Source organism: Polypterus senegalus, chromosome 2, assembly GCF_016835505.1.
Source record: "Polypterus senegalus isolate Bchr_013 chromosome 2, ASM1683550v1, whole genome shotgun sequence".
Lineage (NCBI taxonomy): Eukaryota > Metazoa > Chordata > Cladistia > Polypteriformes > Polypteridae > Polypterus > Polypterus senegalus.
This window is the reverse complement of record NC_053155.1, coordinates 123,713,745-123,736,815: the sequence shown is the minus strand read 5'-3', so window position 1 is coordinate 123,736,815 and position 23,071 is coordinate 123,713,745. Positions and strand designations below refer to the sequence as shown.

General features: G+C 39.9%; 1 protein-coding gene across 1 annotated transcript in view; it reads left to right on the top strand.

Moving 5' to 3' along the window:
- The window catches only part of acer3 (alkaline ceramidase 3), a 93,005-nt gene that overhangs the window by 28,434 nt on the left and 41,500 nt on the right, over positions 1-23,071 (top strand). The window contains exon 3 of the mRNA XM_039744534.1: positions 9,973-10,025. Within this exon, the coding sequence (XP_039600468.1) occupies positions 9,973-10,025 (53 nt within the window). The remainder of the gene's footprint in view (positions 1-9,972; positions 10,026-23,071) is intronic.

The window sequence follows — 23,071 nt, the reverse complement described above, 5'->3', positions numbered from 1 at the left end:
GCCAGCTTTTATTTGCTACAATGAATACCTAATATTTTTAATATGAAACAACAGCAAATCAGTGATTTCATGTGTAAGGGTGAAATGGAACTGGATCGGCACAGGAGAAGTGTTTAAAATCTGTTGTTAGTATACCTGTTAAACAAAAAGCTGAGCAACGCAATTGAAAAATGTGTCGGTTTTATAAACGACAATGCAAACTAACAATTAAAAATGATAAACATGCTGATAGTGGAAATGATGTACAAAGTACATGAAAAATGCAAAAGTAATTCAGCATAACGTGTCTGGAGTAAAATAAAGCCACAATTAACCTGAAGGCATAATGGAAGAACTACAGTACTTTAATAGCCAGCAAGTCAGACAACCACTTAACTGGAACCGTTTTAAGTACCTCTGTGTTCAGGTACAGTGATATTGAGCTTGTATGCCACTTTCAGTGTCCACGAAGCCAGTGTTCAGTGTTATGAGCAACATTTATGAACAAAAGAGAAGCTCTCTCTGTGGCATAAATACAGAGAAGCTATATTTCCTGCATTATAACATCTCTTTACTGGAATGGGAGTATCACTTTGACCATGTTACTCAAATTATCTGTTCTTCACAATGATTGTGTTTTGTTGTTTTATTTATTGTTTCGTAAACAACACAGAATTTAACAATATAATATTGTTTCACAATTTCGAGTACTTATTTAATTATACTAATAGTTTAATTCAGAGGCACATTGTTCTTTATACCATTATTTTTTATGGTTATTTACTTTCCTGTATAATTGTTAATTGACGCTTTTTGTACATAGTTAAAATAATTTAATTTGTATGCATGTTATGTTATAAAATATAAAAATTTATTTGAATATATTTGCATTAGAGCTTTTTGTTTTCGAGCCCAGGAGAAGAGACCATTTATATTCCAAAAATATGGTTATCAGATATCACAGACTCTTTTTATCGAAATTGGTATTGGTGGTAAAAATCTCTGATTGGATGGAACTCTGTTGAGTACCTCAGTGGATTTTAGTGCAACAAACTCATCATAATTGTTGGAATTATATAGTATTTCATTACATGTAATTCATCATAAAGAGTTATCTATACTAATAAAAGGCAAAGCCCTCACTGACTCACTCACTCACTGACTGACTCACTCATCACTAATTCTCCAACTTCCCGTGTAGGTAGTAGGCTGAAATTTGGCAGGCTCATTCCTTACAGCTTACTTGCAAATGTTGGGCAGGTTTCATTTCGAAATTCTACGCATAATGGTCATAACTGGAACCTATTTTTATCCATATACTGTAATGGACTTTAGCTCGATGGCCGTGGGGGGGCGGAGTTGCGTGTCACATCATCACGCCTCCCACGTAATCACGTGAACTGACTGTGAACGCAGTACATAGAAAACAAGGAAGAGCTCCAAAGAGTGCTGAAGAAAAAATACATACAAGCATATTCATAAGTGCAGCTACCGCGGAAACAAAGCACGGTGTAAACCGTAAGTTTAAATTAAGTTTATAGACACATTCCCGCTGCCGTTTGTCATGCCTTCGACGAATGCTTTATTCGCGAGATACAAGTTTAATTAGAAGACACAAGGTATAAACGAGACTTTGGATCACTTTGTAATGAAATTAAAATTGCTGTAGCAAGAAACTTTTTAAGTGCCGGGTCTTAGCTAACATTAAATAAAGCCGTGGATTTCGCAACATCACACAAGAGAGCAGCTCACATGAACCGACTGAACGCAGTATGAATGATCACTTCCATGCATCAAACCTGTTCAAAAAACGCATTACACAATTGACAAGGTAGGAAAAGAATATGCTCCGAGCTGGGCTCCACAGTCAACGCGGTCTTGCGGAAGCAACTTCATCACGCTGCCACCAAATACTCACAGAGAAATCCACAAGTTAATACACACGTTGTCTCTAGAATTTCTCCACACTCAATGTATTCCTCGCATCCCCGTTATACCCTCTGATCTCCCATTTCAATTCAAATGCCCCCAATTTCCAGTAAGGCTCTGCTTCACGATGACAAGTAATAAGTCTCAGGGATAGACCCTACAAAAAGTTGCCATTGATTTGAGGCAAGATTGCTTTTCTCCTGGACAACTATACATTGCATTCTCAAGAGTGAGCTCGCACAGCTTGGTCATATTACAACCGGAGTGCTGAACTGACAACGTGCTATATAAAGAGAACTATAACAATCGTAATAAACGAACAATAAAACAGCGGAGAACCCGTGGATTAAATAAAAAGGCAGCTTCCTTGGCAAAGCAAGGAAAAAGGATGGCCTTATATGTCGTTCGTTTATAAAACAGCAGAGAAGCTGTGTAAAGGCTGCTTCACAAAAAACCAGCGGAGCGCCTTATATGAGCAGGCAGTCAGCTAAAGAAGGGGATCAATAAATATCTATAATCGTAATAAACGAACAAAAAATAGCGTAGAAGCCTTGGATTAAATAAAGGAAATGGGTACCTGAACAGTAAAGTAAGTCTCAAATAGCTACACAATAACTATAACAATCGTAATAAACGAACAATGAAACAGTACAGAACTGCGAAGCAAGGAGAAAGGACGGACTTATATGGCATTCGTTTATAAAGCAGTGGAGAAGCTGTGTGAAGGCAGCTACACAAAACAACAGCAGAGGGCCACACTCTGAATGTATTCCTCGCATCACCGTTATACCCTCTGATCTCCCATTTCAATTCAAATGCCTCCAATTTCCAGTGAGGCTTTGCTTCGCGATGACAATTAAAAAGTCTCAGGGACAGACCCCACAAAAGGTTGCCATTGATTTGAGGCAACATTGCTGTTCTCCTGGACAAATATATGTTGCATTCTCAAGAGTAAGGTAGCACAGCTTGGTCATATTACAACCAGAGTGCTGAACTGACAACGTGGTATACAAAGAGATCCTTAACAAATAGTTATTGGTATTTTTTCCCTCAGTTTAAAAAGGTTTTCTTTTCTTCTTAATAAAAATTTAAAAGCAGTACTTCGTCGCTGCGAAGCGCGGGGATTTTGCTATATACAATATATATATATGTAGGTATATACAGTATGTGTATGTATGTATGTGTGTGTATATATATATATGTATATATATATGTGTATATATTTGTGGATATGTACATACATATATATATATATGTGTTTATATATGTAGAATGTAGATATGTATATATATATATGTACATCTGTATATATATATATATATATATATATATATGTGTGTGTCTGTGTGTGTATATATATGTGTGTGTGTGTATGTATGTACAGTATGTGTATATACATTGTAACAGAATAAGATGCTTCTCGCACCCTTGCACCCTCAGACACCACGTCAGACACTAGGTAAAAGTCCAATAATTATATTTATTTTATAATAAAGTGCACAAAGCACCCTCTACTCCCAAATACTCCAATAAACAATAACCAATAACAAATCCTCCACTCCCAGACGCTTAGCCACCCTGCCTCCCAACTCAGCTCATCGTCTGGGAGCCCCCACAGTCCTTTTATATTCCCTGACCCGGAGGTGTTCCTTCCCAACAGTCCACAAGTCCTTATTCCTTCCGGTCAGGGTAAATAATGTTTCTCACCCGAAGCTCACGCTCTTCCTATGACGAACTTCCGGTCATAGGGCATGAAGAATTCTTGGTCCTCCCTGCAGCTCCCTCTCGTGGCCCCATGGCATCCAGCAGGGCGGTGCACAAAAACTACATGGTCCATAATGCCCTGCTGGTCTTCTGGGGACCTCCATGCTGCAAGGAGGGCTCCACCTGGCGGCTTGGGGGTATTGGCCGGGGTACATGGCCGGCCATATCTTACAACATACAGTATATGTATGTGTATGTGTGTAAATATATGTATATTTATGTGTATGTATGTATGTATATGAGTATATGTATATGTGTATGTGTGTATATGTATGTGTATATATATATGTTGATATGTGTATATGTAGATATGTATGTATATGTATATATGTTTATATGTGTGTGTGTGTGTATCTATACTAATAAAAGGCAAAGCCCTCACTGACTCATTCACTTACTCACTCACTGACTGACTCACTGACTCATCACTAATTCTCCAACTTCCCTTGTAGGTAGAAGGCTTTTTTTGGCAGGCTCATTCCTTACAGCTTACTTACAAAAGTTTGGCAGATTTCATTTCGAAATTGTAAATTCGTAATTTAGTGTCTGCCCATTTAAGGCCGTCCGTCTGCAGCAATCTAATAGAAACAATGTCTCTAAATATTCACGTGTGAAGGTCTGTGCTTATGCAGAGGAAGATGAGATGGTCAGGGTGGTGTTTGGCACAAACTCGGCGAAACTGCGAGAAAAACTTTTAAGTGCCGGGTCTTAGCTAACATTAAATACAGTCGTGGACATCGCACGAGATGGCCCCAGCACAGCTGGGAACCTTCGATGCATGTACACCGAGCGGCTCACGTGAAATGACGCAGTACACAGACAAGAAGCAACAGTTCCAAAGAGTGCTGAACAAAAACCGAATTACACAATTGAGAAGGCAGCAAAAAAATATGAAGCGTGTGATACATACAAGCATATTCATAAGTGCAGCTACTGCGGAAACAAAGCACACGGTGGAAAAAGTCAATGTCCCGCTAAAGGAAGACAGTGTAAAAAAAAAAAAACCCGTGCATGCACTGTGTCACGTCTCAGATAAAGAGGAAGACGAGCTGTTTATTTATGCAGTAAGAAACGAATTGATGAATGAAACCTGTTGTCTTTACAACGATTGATAAACACGGAATGTAACTTGAACACAACACATTCTACAAATACGAACCTGATTGAAAAAAATAATGATAATCAAATCCTTGATGACAGCAACACTCAAAACCCTCACAAAACAATTACTGTATATTGACAATCATGTTACGTTATTTTTAAAATGTTCCCTTTTCTTTTTCATAACATCTTTAACACACTACTTCTCCACTGCGAAGCGTGGGGTATATATATATATATATATATATATATATATATATATCCTGATCTTCATACTCTCAAATAGACAAACCGCACACCGTGGCGCAATGGTAGAAGCTTCGCCTCTAGCGTTGACGTCCGAGGTTCCATTCCCATGAGGGGGTGCACTGAGTATGTACGCGCGCTTCCTGATTCATTTTACCCTCGCATCCCCTTGGTTTGAGACGTATGAAAAAATATGTGGTTAACGCAGAAAGACAGATCACCAATTGAAGCTTTATGAATAATGGATACTTTATTCTCGATCAATGATTGTTTTGGTAAAGCCATACCTAGTGTATTCATTAAATGAACGGTAAAAAAGTAAGAGCGAGGGGAGGGTGACTTATTGAGGCACACAGGCGAAACCACAATAGCACGCGGGCTCGATGCATCGGTGCGCGTGAACTCGATCTGAATTGTGTGATAACATTCGAAAAAATATATCTTTTCAAATTTTATTTAGTCGACACAAATATCTTTGGTTGGAATATAAGGTGAATTTACTCTTTACATTTGTATGATGAAGAAAAATTTATGCAATGATGCCTACATTTAACTTACATTCCTACCAAAAATATTTCTGTCGACTAAATAAAAATTCCTTCTATTTAAAATTTAAATAGAACTTGAACAGATACGATAGTTCATAATATCCACGCAGACTTGCACGTAAGAGTGGGAGTCATCCGTTTTAACAAACAGCGTATTGCACTGATACGAAATAGCCTGCCCATTTAATTATTTAGGAATCTATTTATATAATTCACTAAGGCAAGACAACCATGGAAAGCACGCCGGAAGGGGAGTGGATTCACTAAGCCGCCGACAAGTGAGACACCTATGGCGCACGCAGGAAGGAGCCATGCCCACCAACTCCAAGACCATTGGATACGACGACAACTTGCAGGGCCACGCCCACCAACTCGGACGCGACAATACAGAAAAAATGGCGTCATTTATATTCGTCTGTCGTAGAGGCCACATGCAGTGCAGGTCAGGTTAATGTCATGTGCATGACATGCACCTCCGAGCTACGTTGACTGTTCATAGAAGCATGTTTCTCGCGGAGGTGAATCGCCATATGCAGTGTGTGAAACGGTTTGCTAGGGGTATCCCATGGGATCCTTAAAACAATCCTTTACAACTGAGGTTAAAGCACAATGAAGTAAGCAGTCTTTAAAAACCTACTTTTCGGTTACGACGCACGACGCGTGCACCATAGCAAACTGTTTTACACGCTGCATATAGCTATTCGCATCCGCGACAAACATGCGTCTTCTTAGATGCTCCTGCAGGAACACGGAAGACGTTTTCCTGCCCACCAACACTCCTTTTTCATCGGCCGGCGTCTACCCTCACTCTCTAGGCATTCACACTGCCTGCCCATTTGCCCGGACGCAAAAACTCACTGACCACCCAGTTAGTCACTTTCGTCTGTGGTAAGAGTCCACATGCACGTCTGCCGCGGGTTCACTATTGTGTTGTATTTTGCTCCCTCCAGAGTTCCATCTTTTCATTCACTTACTGTTGTATTCTCACACCAACCCGTTTTAGACATCCGTGTCTTTCCAGAAGTTGTTTAGCATTCAATAAATAATTATGCATGAGATTGACCGTGTGTCTACTCAGCGCAGAGAGGCGTGGGTAAGCCGTTGAACCCCATTCGGGCTGCAAGCCGTGGAATTCCCACTAAGTGTGACTCATACGCTCACACTCATTACGTCCCTACCCTTTGTGCACACCCCCCTCCTACCGTGGTCGGGTATCTTGGTGGATTATACAGTGTATAGAAAAGCAGCCAAAACCGAGGGGGTCTCCCATGGGGTCCTTAAAACATTCCTTTACAACTGAGGTTAAAACACAATGAAGTAAGCAGTCTTTAAAAACTAGAGTTCCATGTTTTCATTCACTTTCTGTTGTATCCTGAAACCCTCCCTTTTTAGACAACTGTGTCTTTCCAGAATTGTTCAACCATCAATACATAATTATGCGGCATTTGTTATGCCGCGGGTTCACTATTGTGTTGTATTTTGCTCTCTCCAGAGTTCCATCTTTTCATTCACTTACTGTTGTATTCTCACACCAACCCGTTTTAGACAACCGTGTCTTTCCAGAAGTGTTTAGCATGCATGACATTGAGCGTGTGTCTACCCGGCGTGGGTAAGCCGTTGAACCCCATTCAGGCTGCAAACCATGGAATTCCCACTAAGTGCGACTCATACGCTCCCACTGGTTGTGTCCCAACCCTTTGTACACACCCCCCTACCACCTCGCTACTACCGTGGTCGGGTGTCTTGGTGGATTATGTATAGAAAAGCAGCCAATGACTCAAGTGACGAGTTGGAGGTGGGCACATGAGCGGGCAGTGCATACTGAACGAGAAATCAGCAGACTAGCATGACGGATAGAGCTGAATGGACGTCCTTCTTCTCTCATATATATATGACAGCAACACTCATTACTCACAACAGTGACAAAACAATTACATTGACAATCATGTTACGTTATTTTTAAAATGTTTCCTTTTTCATAACTTCTTTAACACACTACTTCTCTGCTGCAAAGCGCAGGTATTTTGCTAGTCTATTCTAATAAAAGGCAAATCCCTCACTGACTGACTGACTCATCACTAATTCTCCAACTTCCCATGTAGGTAGAAGGCTGAAATTTGGCAGGCTTATTCCTTACAGCTTACTTGCAAAAGTTAAGCAGGTTTCATTTCGAAATTCTACACATAACGGTGATAACGGTCGACAACGTCCGCCATGTTGAACTTTCTTATTTATGACCCCATCTTCACAAAATTTGGTAGGCGGCTTCCATGTGCTAACCGAAACCGATGTATGTACTTATTTCGGTGGTATGACTCCACTGTCGGCCGCCATATTGAACTTTCCAACGTCCCTAATTCTTCAACTTCCCGTGTAGGTAGAAGGTTGACCCCATCTTCACGAAATTTGGTATGCGGCTTCCCTGCGCTAACCGAAACCGATGTACGTACTTTTTCGGTGGTATGACGCCATTGTCGGCCGCAATATTGAACTTTCCAACATCACTAATTCTCCAACTTCCCGTGTAGGTAAAAGGCTGAAATTTGGCAGGCTCATTCCTTACAGCTTACTTACAAAAGTTAAGCAGGTTTCATTTCAAAATTCTACGCGTAACGGTCATAACGGTCAACATCGTTCGCCATGTTGAACTTTCTTATTTATAGCCCCATCTTCAAGAAATTTGGTAGGCAGCTTTCCTGCGCTAGCCGAAACCAATGTACGTACTTATTTCAGTGGTATGACGCCACTGTCAGCCGCCATATTGAACTTTCCAACGGTCTTTGTTACTTATGGGGCCATCTTCAAGAAATTTGGTACGCGGGTTCCCAATGCTAACTGAATCCTACTTACGTACATATATACGTCCATAGCCTGCAGCTTGGTCACTGTGTGAGGTGGCGTTGGGTCCCCCATCCCAACGCCTCCCACGTTGTTGGCTGTCTGCCTATACAAGGCCGTCCGCCGCCCCGGTCTCTACATTCCCTTCCTTGCTTCGCCACAGGATTCATGTCTCCCTGCTGATAACTACAGCCTTTTTATTTAATCCATGGCTTCTCCGCTGTTTTATTGTTCGTTTATTACGATTACAGTTATTGTGTAGGTATTTTAGACTTACTTTACATTGTTCAGGTACCCATTTCCTTTATCGTTCCAAACGTACCCCCATTAACATGTCTATCGAGGTGATCACCATCAATCGAAAAACTGTCACATACCGAGTGGTTTCCATGTCTGGAGATGGCGCCTGCCTTTTCCATTCTTTTTGTTACATATTGCACGGCCATATCAGGCTCACTCTTGATATCCGGAGGAACATTGTGTCTTATGTATTGAATGACTGGGACAGGTTCAAGGCGTGGACTGATGACGGTATAGGAGATAATTATACTACACAGGAGCACTATAAGAGTGAAATGCTTAAGCCCTTCACCTATGGTTGATGGCTCCCGCTGAATTGTTCGGTTGTCGCTTTCAAGTGTACCGAAATGGCCAAATATTTTACACCTTTCAACAACCGCCAATGCCTCTTAAACATCTTAGATTCACAGGTGACGATTTCAGTAGTGGACACTTTGATGTTTATGAATGTTTAACCTCTTAAAAGCTGGATGTGAAGTTATCGATGAAACCGGTTGTATGCTTACAACGCTTGACAGTTGCCGAATGTCACTTCAACACAAGTCCTGCAAATACTCTCGTAATTGAAACAAACTATGAAACTCAAACCGATTATGACAGCAGCAATCCAAGCTGTGAGATGTGAGACAAGATTAGTTTTCACATGGCCAACTGTACGTTGCATGCTCAAGAGTAAGCTCAGTGGACAGCTTGGTCATATTACAACCGGAGGGCCAAACTGACAATGTGGTATACAAAGAGATCCTTAACAAATAATTATTGGTATATTTTCCTTCAGTTTAAAAGGTTTAATTTTCTTCTTAAAAATTTTTTTAAGGCAGTAATTCGCGGTATGTTGCTAGTCAGAACATAAAAGCTAAATATAAAAATTACATACACTTAATGTCAAATTGATATCACTTTTGAAAGTATTATGCATGATACATTTTACTTTTATTTTTGTTTTTCTGGGATGGGATAGAAACATATCATTTGACTACTGCAAATATACCAGAACATTTCAGTCCTAGTGTTCATATTGAACGTCTTTTAAAAACAGACTGTTTTGTATTGTATTGTATTGCAGCACTGAAAACGTACCTATGATAACTCTGTTTTTCCATAGGATTTATGCTGAACCTGTTATGATCTGTTTGTTTATTTGTTAGCATGGCATATGCATGATTCCCAGAAAGTTTTGTAATATATTTTATTGCTGGCAGTTTCTAATAGACTTTTTTATTTTCTTGTGTTTGTCATGTTATGTAATATCTTTTTTCTTTCACAGCAGTGGGAATTGGCTCTTGGTGCTTCCATATGACATTGAAATATGAGATGCAGGTAAGAGATACTTAAGAACATTAGAACAATATAGATAAGAACAGGCCATTGAGTCCAACGTAGCTCGCCAGTCCTATTCACTGAAAACTAGATGAAGCTTTAGAAGAATTAAAAGTCCCTAAATTCCTTGTCTACCATACTACTTGATAGCTTATCCCATATGTCTGTGGTTCTCTGTGCAAAGAAAAACATTCTAATGTTAGTACGAAATTTACCCTTAATAGGTTTCCATCTGTGCCCCCATGTTTTTGATGAACTCATTTCAAAATAACACTCGATCCACTGTACTAGTTGCCTTCATAATTTGAAACACTTCGATCATGTCTCCTTTTAATCTTCTTTTGCTTAAACTAAAAATGCTTTTTCTTTTAATCTTTCCTAATAATTCATCCCCTATAGCTCTGGAATCAGTCTTGTCACATCTTCTCTGGACTTTTTTCAGTGTTACAATGTCCTTTTTTCAGCCTGGAGACCAAAACTGTTTACAATATTCTAGATGTGGCCTGACCACTGTGTTTATAAAGCTTGAGCACAGCTTCCTTGGACCGGTACTCCACAAATCATGCTGTATAACCTAACTTTCTGTTAGCCATTTTAATGGCTTCTGAACACTGTCTGGAAGTTGATAGTGTCGATTCCACAATGACTTCTAAATACTTCTCATAATTCATATTTTTGATTATCAGACATCCCAATGGGTACTCAAACCTAACATCTTTAATTCCTACATGTAATACTTTACATTTACTTAAATTAAATTTGATCTCTCACAAATCTGCCCAAGCTTTTATGCTGTCCAAGTCCATCTGTAATGATTCAACAGATAAATATATATATATATATATATATATATATATATATATATATATATATATATATATATATATATATATATATATATATAATAACAGTATATTTATATATACTTATACAACGGATTCCAAAAAAGTTGGGACACTATACAAATCGTGAATAAAAACTGAATGCAATGATGTGGAGGTGCCAACTTCTAATATTTTATTCAGAATAGAACATAAATCACGGAACAAAAGTTTAAACTGAGAAAATGTATCATTTTAAGGGAAAAATATGTTGATTCAGAATTTCATGGTGTCAACAAATCCCAAAAAAGTTGGGACAAGGCCATTTTCACCACTGTGTGGCATCTCCCCTTCTTCTTACAACACTCAACAGACGCCTGGGGACCGAGGAGACCAGTTTCTCAAGTTTAGAAATAGGAATGCTCTCCCATTCTTGTCTAATACAGGCCTCTAACTGTTCAATTGTCTTGGGCCTTCTTTGTCGCACCTTCCTCTTTATGATGCGCCAAATGTTCTTTATAGGTGAAAGATCTGGACTGCAGACTGGCCATTTCAGTACCCGGATCCTTCTCCTACGCAGCCATGATGTTGTGATTGATGCAAAATGTGGTCTGGTATTATCTTGTTGAAAAATGCAGGGTCTTCCCTGAAAGAGATGAGAGCATATGTTGTTCTAGAACCTGAATATATTTTTCTGCATTGATGGTGCCTTTCCAGACATGCAAGCTGCCCATGCCACACGCACTCATGCAACCCCATACCATCAGAGATGCAGGCTTCTGAACTGAGCGTTGATAACAACTTGGGTTGTCCTTGTCCTCTTTGATCCGGATGACATGGCGTCCCCGATTTCCAAGAAGAACTTCGAATCGTGACTCGTCTGACCACAGAACAGTCTTCCATTTTGCCACACTCCATTTTAAATGATCCCTGGCCCAGTGACAACGCCTGAGCTTGTGGATCTTGCTTAGAAATGGCTTCTTCTTTGCACTGTAGAGTTTCAGCTGGCAACGGCGGATGGCACGGTGGATTGTGTTCACTGACAATGGTTTTTGGAAGTATTTCTGAGCCCATTCTGTGATTTCCTTTACAGTAGCATTCCTGTTTGTGGTGCAGTGTCGTTTAAGGGCCCGGAGATCACGGGCATCCAGTATGGTTTTACGGCCTTGACCCTTACGCACAGAGATTGTTCCAGATTCTCTGAATCTTTGGATGATGTTATGCACAGTTGATGATGATAGATGCAAAGTCTTTGCAATTTTTCGCTGGGTAACACCTTTCTGATATTACTCCACTATCTTTCTGCAACATTGTGGGAATTGGTGATCCTCTACCCATCTTGGCTTCTGAGAGACACTGCCACTCTAAGAAGCTCTTTTTATACCCAATCATGTTGCCAATTGACCTAATTAGTGTTTATTGGTCTTCCAGCTCTTCGTTATGCTCAAATTTACTTTTTCCAGCCTCTTATTGCTACAAACCGGATTCCAAAAAAGTCAGGACACTATACAAATCGTGAATAAAAACTGAATGCAATGATGTGGAGGTGCCAACTTCTAATATTTTATTCAGAATAGAACATAAATCACGGAACAAAAGTTTAAACTGAGAAAATGTATCATTTTAAGGGAAAAATATGTTGATTCAGAATTTCATGGTGTCAACAAATCCCAAAAAAGTTGGGACAAGGCCATTTTCACCAGTGTGTGGCATCTCCCCTTCTTCTTACAACACTCAACAGACGTCTGGGGACCGAGGAGACCAGTTTCTCAAGTTTAGAAATAGGAATGCTCTCCCATTCTTGTCTAATACAGGCCTCTAACTGTTCAATCGTCTTGGGCCTTCTTTGTCGCACCTTCCTCTTTATGATCCGCCAAATGTTCTCTATAGGTGAAAGATCTGGACTGCAGACTGGCCATTTCAGTACCCGGATCCTTCTCCTACGCAGCCATGATGTTGTGATTGATGCAGAATGTGGTCTGGCATTATCTTGTTGAAAAATGCAGGGTCTTCCCTGAAAGAGATGACGCCTGGATGGGAGCATATGTTGTTCTAGAACCTGAATATATTTTTCTGCATTGATGGTGCCTTTCCAGACATGCAAGCTGCCCATGCCACACGCACTCATGCAACCCCATACCATCAGAGATGCAGGCTTCTGAACTGAGCGCTGATAACAACTTGGGTTGTCCTTGTCCTCTTTGGTCCGATGACATGGCGCCCCAGATTTCCAAAAGAACTTGAATCGTGACTCGCCTGACCACAGAACAGTCTTCCATTTTGCCACACTCCATTTTAAATGATCCCTGGCCCAGTGACAACGCCTGAGCTTGTGGATCTTGCTTAGAAATGGCTTCTTCTTTGCACTGTAGAGTTTCAGCTGGCAACGGCGGATGGCACGGTGGATTGTGTTCACTGACAATGGTTTCTGGAAGTATTCCTGAGCCCATTCTGTGATTTCCTTTACAGTAGCATTCCTGTTTGTGGTGCAGTGTCGTTTAAGGGCCGGAGATCACGGGCATCCAGTATGGTTTTACGGCCTTGACCCTTACGCGACAGAGATTGTTCCAGATTCTCTGAATCTTCGGATGATGTTATGCACAGTTGATGATGATAGATGCAAAGTCTTTGCAATTTTTCGCTGGGTAACACCTTTCTGATATTGCTCCACTATCTTTCTGCGCAACATTGTGGGAATTGGTGATCCTCTACCCATCTTGGCTTCTGAGAGACACTGCCACTCTGAGAAGCTCTTTTTATACCCAATCATGTTGCCAATTGACCTAATTAGTGTTTATTGGTCTTCCAGCTCTTTGTTATGCTCAAATTTACTTTTTCCAGCCTCTTATTGCTACTTGTCCCAACTTTTTTGGGATTTGTTGACACCGTGAAATTTTGAATCAACATATTTTTCCTTTAAAATGATACATTTACTCGGATTAAACGCTTGATCATTCATCTACGTTCTATTACAAATAAAATATTGACATTTGTCTTCTCCAAATCATTGCATTCAGTTTTTATTCACAATTTGTTTAGTGTCCCAACTTTTTTGGAATCTGGTTTGTACATACTAGCCATGTGCGCCCAACTACGTTGCGCGTGTTAATGTTGTCTGTGAAGGGCTCCCTGTTTAAACGCAGCTGCCAGTCATGAACTGGGCCCTTCGTCGCACAGCATTATGGTTTTTTATAAGGGGAACAAAATTACAAAAGAAAACCCTTGGACATTGATTCGATAGGAACGGCCTACTCAGAATCACTGTCCGAATAGTAATTATGTGGTGGTGTAGGAGCATTTCTGCTTCTGTCCGTTCAAAGTCCGTCTCGTTTTCAAAATGCTATTGTTTCCTCTCACGATGTCTTCTCAACCTTTCTCCAATCTCGCAGGTTGCTCTGTGGCAATCCAAAGAGTAAGGCAATGTACATGGAGCAATGGTTATAAAAGGGGGATACATAGGTATCCAGGTTCCATAAAGCATAAATAGGGATCACTTCACTGACATGTGAGCAAGCCACGGTACAACTGTGAGACGCGCAGCACTCGCCGGCTACAACGTAACCTGCTGTTGTCATTCATTTTACCCACTGTCTTTCTTTCATTCATATGTTACATAGGCACGTACCTTTTATCTTCAGCAATCTCATTCTCTAACCAGGCCTCCGAAGTTAACCAGCTTAACACTGTCCACCACCCCTTTCGTTATTCAGGCACATTGTTGACATCCGTGAGTAACAACAACGTACTAAACTGGAAGGTGGTCTACGCATGTGTGGAATTCGCGGACAAACAAAGATCAAGATCTTAATGAAGGTCTTGTTAATTAATTTAAAGCACAACAATTTGTTTAGTTTGAATGTCTGTGTTTTGAGGTGTAACTGGAGTACTACAGTCTTCAGTAGTATAAGCCTGGAGGAGATTCTTAAAGCAATGCCTATGTTTTAGCTGTTTCTCTACTGTCATCTAGTGCTTCTTCTTCTAATTCATTCGCGGACAAACAAAGATCAAGATCCAAATGAAGATTTTATATATATATATATATATATATATATATATATATATATATATACAAGGTGTGGCAGAAAAGTAATTAGACTGGCAACACTGCAAGCGATCTGGAACGCGCGCTGTTGTCCTTGATAGAGCACGTGTATCAGTACCCTCCCATAGCTCAGTGCGAGTTTCAACTCCTTCCATTAACTATGTGATTTTTGTGACTGCTATTAGTGAAGTTGTGTTTTGGTTGTAAGGCCACGCAAAATGGAACAGCGGAATTTGGAGTAACGTTGTGCCATTAAATTTTGTGTTAAGCTTGGAGAATCGGCAAGTGTGACGTTTGAAAAGTTAAAACAGGCCTATGGGGAACATTCTTTATCCCGAGCTCAAGTTTTCAGGGAGGCCTTCAACTTCGAAAACCAATGAAAACATCGAACGTGTGAACACTCTTGTGAGATCAGACCGTCGTTTAACATTAAGAATGTTAAGTGAACAATTAAATTTGAACAGATTTACCATTCATCAAGTTTTGACTGAACATTTGCACATGCGAAAGGTCTGTGCCAAAATGGTGCCGAAAAACCTCACAATTGAGCAGAAGGACAATCGAAAATACGCATTCCTGTGGTTCCTCAGCCCCCTTATTCACCTGACCTCAGTCCGTGTGACTTTTTCCTTTTTCCTAAACTGAAAAATGTCCTCAAAGGACATCATTTCGGGACTTTAGAAAACATCCAAAAGAGTGTAACGGACATGCTGAGGACCATACCGGTTGAAGTCTTTCAGCGCTGCTACCAACAGTGGGAACAACGTCTCCATCAGTGTGTAGCTGCCCAAGGGAACTACTTTGAAGGGGGGATAACATTGATGTTTGAAAAAAATAAAAACTTTGGTTAATAAAAAATCAGTCTCATTACTTTTCTGCCATATATATATACTAGCAGAATACCCGTGCTTCACAGCGGAAAAGTAGTGTGTTGAAGAAGTTATTAAAAAGAAAAGGAAAAATGTAAAAAATAACGTTACTTTATTGTTAATGTAATTGTTTTGTCATTGATATGAGTGTTGTTGTCATATCTATCTATATATAAACTGCTCAAAAAAATTAAAGGAACACTTTGAAAACAAATCCGTTCTCAATGGGGAAAAAGAAATCCTCCTGGATATCTATACTAATATAGACTGGGTAATGTGTTAGGAACGAAAGGATGCCACATCGTTTGATGGAAATGAAAATGATCAACCTACAGAGCCCTGAATTCAAAGACGCCCCAAAAGTCAGAGTGAAAAAATGATGTGGCAGGCTAGTCCATTTTGCCAAAATTTTATTGCAGCAACTCAAAATTGTACGCAGCACTTTGTATGGCCCCTGTGTTCTTGTATACATGCCTGACAACATCGGTGCATGCTTCTAATGAGATGACAGATGGTGTTGTGGGGGATCTCCTCCCAGATCTGGACCAGGGCATCACTGAGCTCCTGGACAGTCTGAGGTGCAACCTGGTGGCATTGGATGGACCAAAACATAATGTCCCAGAGGTGTTCTATTGGATTTAGGTCAGGAAAGTGTGGTGGCCAGTCAATGGTATCAATTCCTTCATCCTCCAGGAACTGCCTGCATACTCTCACCACATGAGGCCAGGAATTGTCGTGCAGCAGGAGCCACTGTACCAGCATAGGGTCTGACAATGGGTCCAAGGATTTCATCCTGATACCTAATGGCAGCCAAGGTGCCTTTGTCAAGCCTGTAGCGGTCTGTGTGACCCTCCATGGATATGCCTCCCCAGACAATCATTAACCCACCACCAAACTGCTCATGCTGAATGATGTTACAGGCAGCATAATGTTCTCCATGGCTTCTCCAGACCCTTTCACTTCTGTCACTTGCTCAGGGTGAACCTGCTGTCATCTGTAAAAAGCACAGGGCACCAGTGGTGCATCTGCCAATTCTGGTATTCTATGGCGAATGCCAATCGAGCTGCATGCTGCTGGGCAGTGAGCTCAGGGCCCATTAGAGGACATGGGGCCCTTGGGTCACCCTCATGAAGTCTTTCTGGTTGTTTGGTCAGAGACATTCACACCAGTGGCCTGCTGGAGGTCATTTTGTAGGGCTCTGGCAGTGCTCATCCTGTTCCTCCTTGCAGATACTGGTCCTGCTGATGGGTTATGGACCTTCTATGGCCCTCTCCAGCTCTCCTAGAGTAACTGCTTGTTTCCTAGAATCTCTTCCATGCCCTTGAGACTGTGCAGGGAGACACAGCAAACCTTCTGGCAATGACACGTATTGATGTGCCATCCTGGAGAAGTTGGACTACCTGTGCAACCTCTGTAGGGTCCAGGTATCGCCTCATGCTACCAGTAGTGACACTGACTGTAGCCAAATGCAAAACTAGTGAAGAAACAGTCAGAAAAGAAGAGGAGGGAAAAATGTCAGTGGCCTCCACCTGTTAAACCATTCCTGTTTTGGGGGTCATCTCATTGCTGCCCCTCTAGTGCATCTGTTGTAAATTTCATTAACACCACAGCAGCTGAAACTGATTAACAACCCCCTCTGCTACTTAACTGACCAGATTAATATCCCATAAGTTTCATTGACTTTATGCTATACTCTGTTTGAAAAGTGTTCCTTTAATTCTTTTGAGCAGTATATATATACAGTGGTGTGAAAAACTATTTGCCCCCTTCCTGATTTCTTATTCTTTTGCATGTTTGTCACACAAAATGTTTCTGATCATCAAACACATTTAACCATTAGTCAAATATAACACAAGTAAACACAAAATGCAGTTTTTAAATGATGGTTTTATTATTTAGGCAGAAAAAAATCCAAACCTACATGGCCCTGTGTGAAAAAGTAATTGCCCCCTGAACCTAATAACTGGTTGGGACACCCTTAGTAGCAATAACTGCAATCAAGCGTTTGCGATAACTTGCAATGAGTCTTTTACAGCGCTCTGGAGGAATTTTGGCCCACTCATCTTTGCAGAATTGTTGTAATTCAGCTTTATTTGAGGGTTTTCTAGCATGAACCGCCTTTTTAGGGTCATGCTATAGCATCTCAATTGGATTCAGGTCAGGACTTTGACTAGGCCACTCCAAAGTCTTCATTTTGTTTTTCTTCAGCCATTCAGAGGTGGATTTGCTGGTGTGTTTTGGGTCATTGTCCTGTTGCAGCACCCAAGATCGCTTCAGCTTGAGTTGACGAACAGATGGCCGGACATTCTCCTTCAGGATTTTTTGGTAGACAGTAGAATTCATGGTTCCATCTATCACAGCAAGCCTTCCAGGACCTGAAGCAGCAAAACAACCCCAGACCATCACACTACCACCACCATATTTTACTGTTGGTATGATGTTCTTTTTCTGAAATGCTGTGTTCCTTTTACGCCAGATGTAACGGGACATTTGCCTTCCAAAAAGTTCAACTTTTGTCTCATCAGTCCACAAGGTATTTTCCCAAAAGTCTCGGCAATCATTGAGATGTTTCTTAGTAAAATTGAGACGTGCCCTAATGTTCTTTTTGCTTAACAGTGGTTTGCGTCTTGGAAATCTGCCATGCAGGCCGTTTTTGCCCAGTCTCTTTCTTATGGTGGAGTCGTGAACACTGACCTTAATTGAGGCAAGTGAGGCCTGCAGGGAAGGTTCACCACTGTTCCATGTTTTTGCCATTTGTGGATAATGGCTCTCACTGTGTTTCGCTGGAGTCCCAAAGCTTTAGAAATGGCTTTATAACCTTTACCAGACTGATAGATCTCAATTACTTCTGTTCTCATTTGTTCCTTAATTTCTTTGGATCTTGGCATGATGTCTAGCTTTTGAGGTGCTTTTGGTCTACTTCTATGTGTCAGGCAGGTCCTATTTAAGTGATTTCTTGATTGAAACAGGTGTGGCAGTAATCAGGCCTGGGGTGGCTACGGAAATTGAACTAAGGTGTGATACACCACAGTTAGGTTATTTTTTAACAAGAGGGCAATTACTTTTTCACACAGGGCCATGTAGGTTTGATTTTTTCTCCCTAAATAATAAAACCATCATTTAAAACTGCATTTTGTGTTTACTTGTGTTATATTTGACTCATGGTTAAATGTGTTTGATGATCAGAAACATTTTGTGTGACAAACATGCAAAAGAATAAGAAATCAGGAAGGGGGCAAATAGTTTTTCACACCACTGTATATATATATATAGCAAAATATCCGCGCTTCGCAGCGGAGAAGTAGTGTGTTAAAGAAGCAATGAAAAAGAAAAGGAAACATTTTGAAAATAACGTAACATGATTGTCAATGTAATTGTTTTGTCACTGTTGTGAGTGATGAGTGTTGCTGTCATATATATATATATATATATATATATATATATATATATATATATATATATATATACACACACACACACACATATAAACATATATATATATATATATACATATCCATACATATATACATATACACATATATATACACACACACATATATACATACATACCTGTATATACACATACATCCACATATATATATACATATATATACTGTACATACATATCTACATATATACATATACACACACACAAGTATCGTATATGTTCAAGTTCTATTTAAATTTTAAATAGAAGGAATTTTTATTTAGTTGACAGAGTATTATTCCGGAATAAATCAACTCAAACCTTAAATAACTATATAACTATAATATTTTGCTCTCCATAAAAATATATCCTGTCTACCTGTCTAAATTATACAAGTTAGAAATAAAGTAAAAAAAGAACAAACATTCAAATTTCTTTACTTTTATGTAATTTTATATACAAAATAAACTTAAATTTTAAATATCCCAAAAGATTTTGCTCTCTATAAAAATATATCCTGTCTAAATTATACAAGTTCAAATATGAACATGGTGCATAACAAAACCTGGAAATATAAATAAAATTTGTTCTTTTCAGCAATATCAAATCATTCAGTTGTCTTTGCTCATATGTTATTTTATCAGAGCTGGAAGCCTGGCATCTTTTTTTGGCAATAAGTTCGTTTATGTTTCGTGTGAGGTTCTGTGTTGTGGAGATTCTCAGGATGGACTGCAGGTGCTCATCAGTGAGGCGACTCCTGTGTGCTGTTTTGTTAGTCTTCATGACTGAGAAGAGCTTCTCACACAGATATGTGCTACCAAACACACACAAGGTTTGAGCCGCATGTAGACGGAGCTGGAGCATTTTTGCGGGAATGGAGTGAATAAACTGTGTGGGCCCTACAGTATCGTACTTTGCCTTCAGTGTGCCATTACACTGCAGCTCAATCACCTCCATCTGAATTTGCACAGGTGCAGTTTCCACATCGACGGCAAATGGGTTGTGAAACAACTCAAAATTCTTTTTTTGTTCTTCAAAGTCACCAAAGCACCGTGCGAACTCAGTGCGCAATGCGCTCAGTTTATCAGCAAAGTGCATATTTGGGAACACCGTTGTGCCGACTTGGGTCGACAGTGGGGCAAGTTGCACTGGTGCATTTGTGTCTCCCTTAAAAGTAACTTCACTTGAAATCACTTTGTGATTTTGCACGGGTAAAAACGTCTACTGAAGTGTCAGATTCTTCTTTAACTCTTCTGCTTTCTGTATCTTGTGCATTGCATTCAGGTCTTTCAGGTTATCTTGATGTTTTGTCTCATAGTGCCGCCTTAGATTAAATTCTGTAATTACAGCCACATTAGCTCCACAAATGAGACACACGGGTTTACCGGCAATGTCAGTAAACATATACTCAGCCTCCCATGGGTTTTTAAAGGCTCTATATTCAGAATCACCTTTTTTCTTCGGCATCGTGTGGGCTAGCTTCGCAGTAACTTGCAGCATCATAAGCTAGACTTGATTAACGCGGTAAGTGTTCAGCAAGGCAGCTGAAGCGCTGCATTAGGGGATCTGTAGTTTATTGTATTACCAGCGCTTCATATCCCCGGGCCATTAATAACAATAATATATAAAATTATATAATTACACGCCGGGCCGGATGTGGCCTGCGGGCCTTGAGTTTGACACATATGGACTAAATAGAACTTGAAAAGATATATTTTTTCAAATGTGATCGCAATTCAGATCGAGTTGACGCAAGACTACAGTACATCGAGGCCAGCGTGCTATTGTGGTTTTCCCTGCGTGCCTCAATAAGTCATCCTCCCCTCGCTCTTACTTTTTTACCGTTCATCTAATGAATACACTGAGTATGGCTTTACCAAAACAATCATTGATCGAGAATAAAATATCCATTATTCATAAAGCTTCAATTGGTGATCTGTCTTTCTGCGTTAACCGCATATTTTTTCATACGTCTCAAACCAAGGGGATGCGAGGCTAAAATGTATCGGGAACCGCGCGTACATACTCAGAGCATCCCCCCTCAGGAATCGAACCTTGGAAGCTGGCGCTAGAGGCGAAGCCCCTACTATTGCGCCACAGCGTGTGGTTTGTCTATTTGAGCGTAGCAGTATAATTCAGTTTTTGTTCAGCACTCTTTGGAACTGTTGCTTTTTGTCTGCGCACTGTGTCAGTTCATGTGAGCCGCTGAATATGGTTTTATATGTCACTCGCTCGCTTCTAATTGTTTCGCTGCCTTCTTAATTATATAATGTATGTTTTCTTCAGCGGTTTTTGGAGCTCTTCCTGGTTTTCTACGTACTGCGTGATTACGTGGGAGGCGTGATGATGTCACACGAACCTCCTCCCCCACGACTTTCAAGCTCAACTCCATTACAGTAAATGGATAAAAATAGCTTATAGTTATAACCATTACGCGTAGAATTTCGAAATGAAACCTGCCCAACTTTTGTAAGTAAGCTGTAAGGAATGAGCCTGCCAAATTTCAGCCTTCTACCTATACGGGAAGTTGGAGAATTAGTGATGAGTCAGTTAGTTAGTGAGTGAATGAGTGAGTGAGTGAGTGAGTGAGTCAGTGAGGGCTTTGCCTTTTTTATTAGTATATATATATATATATATATATATATATATATATATATATATATAAAAATACCAGTGGCCTTATGTATAAATAGTATCTGGTCCTGGTGAGTTTGTTTAATTTCGGCCAATTTCATCTAAGCAGTACTTCTCCCGCTACAATTTCCAAATCACAGTTTAGAGCATCTGCTTTTTCATTGTCTGTATTTTTTAATTTCCCTTTACTATTCCTGATGCACTTCACCTCCTTTTTGACTGTTCTTTTATTGATAAAATACTGAATGAATCTCTTTGGGTCATCTTGCACCTTATCTGCTATATTCCCATCTAACTGCCTTTTAGCTTCCCTAATATTCTTCTTAATGGTTGCTTTCATGTTCTCATACGCCCTATGATTCACATTGGAGTTATTAATCTTTTAAAACTTATATAGCTGTTTTTTTCCTTTGCAGCTTCTTTTCCAACTCTTTATTAACCCACTGTGGAGTTATTTAAATTGTTCTACTAATTCCAAATTTAGGTATGTACCTGTCCTGCATTATATGTAAAATGTTTTTAAACATGTTCTACTTCTCCTATACTGTCTCCACACTAAAAATCTTATCCCAGTCTACCCTCCTTAGATTTTGCCACATCTGCTCAAATTTTGCCATGCCAAAATTAAATTTAGCAGTTTCAGTCTTTGCATCTGCACTCTTAAAAAACATTGAGATCTGCATTTTATTATGGTCGTCTGACCCTAGTGTTTCAATCACCTCTACACCCTCAGTTCTATCCTGATTATTACAAAACACTAAATCTGGACAGGCTTTCCCTTACATTGGTGCTTTAACATACTGTATTAAAAAACAGTCACTGATTACTTCTAAAAACTCTTGCTCTTGTGCTCTGCAATTTGCAAGTTATACCAGTTAATATTCAGGTAGTTAACGTCCCCTATGACTTTAATATACCCCTGTAAACTTGCCTTTTAAATATTACTAAAAATTCATACATTGAAATTACTGTCTGCTTTGGGTGGTTTATAATACATTCTTAAAATAAGAAATATTATTTCCCTAATGCTTTCAAGATAAAAATCAGCTGTCCTCACTAAGGTGGGGCTCATCATCCAATTGCAGAAGACTTGCATTTAAATTCTGTTTGACATAAATAGCAACTTTAACACCTTTTCTGTTCTGTCTCCCCTTCCTAAACAATTTTATAACAATGTTATACTCATCCCCATCTCTTTTTTTTAGCCAGGTTTCTGTTGTTATCAATATCATTAATATATTATTCATGATGAT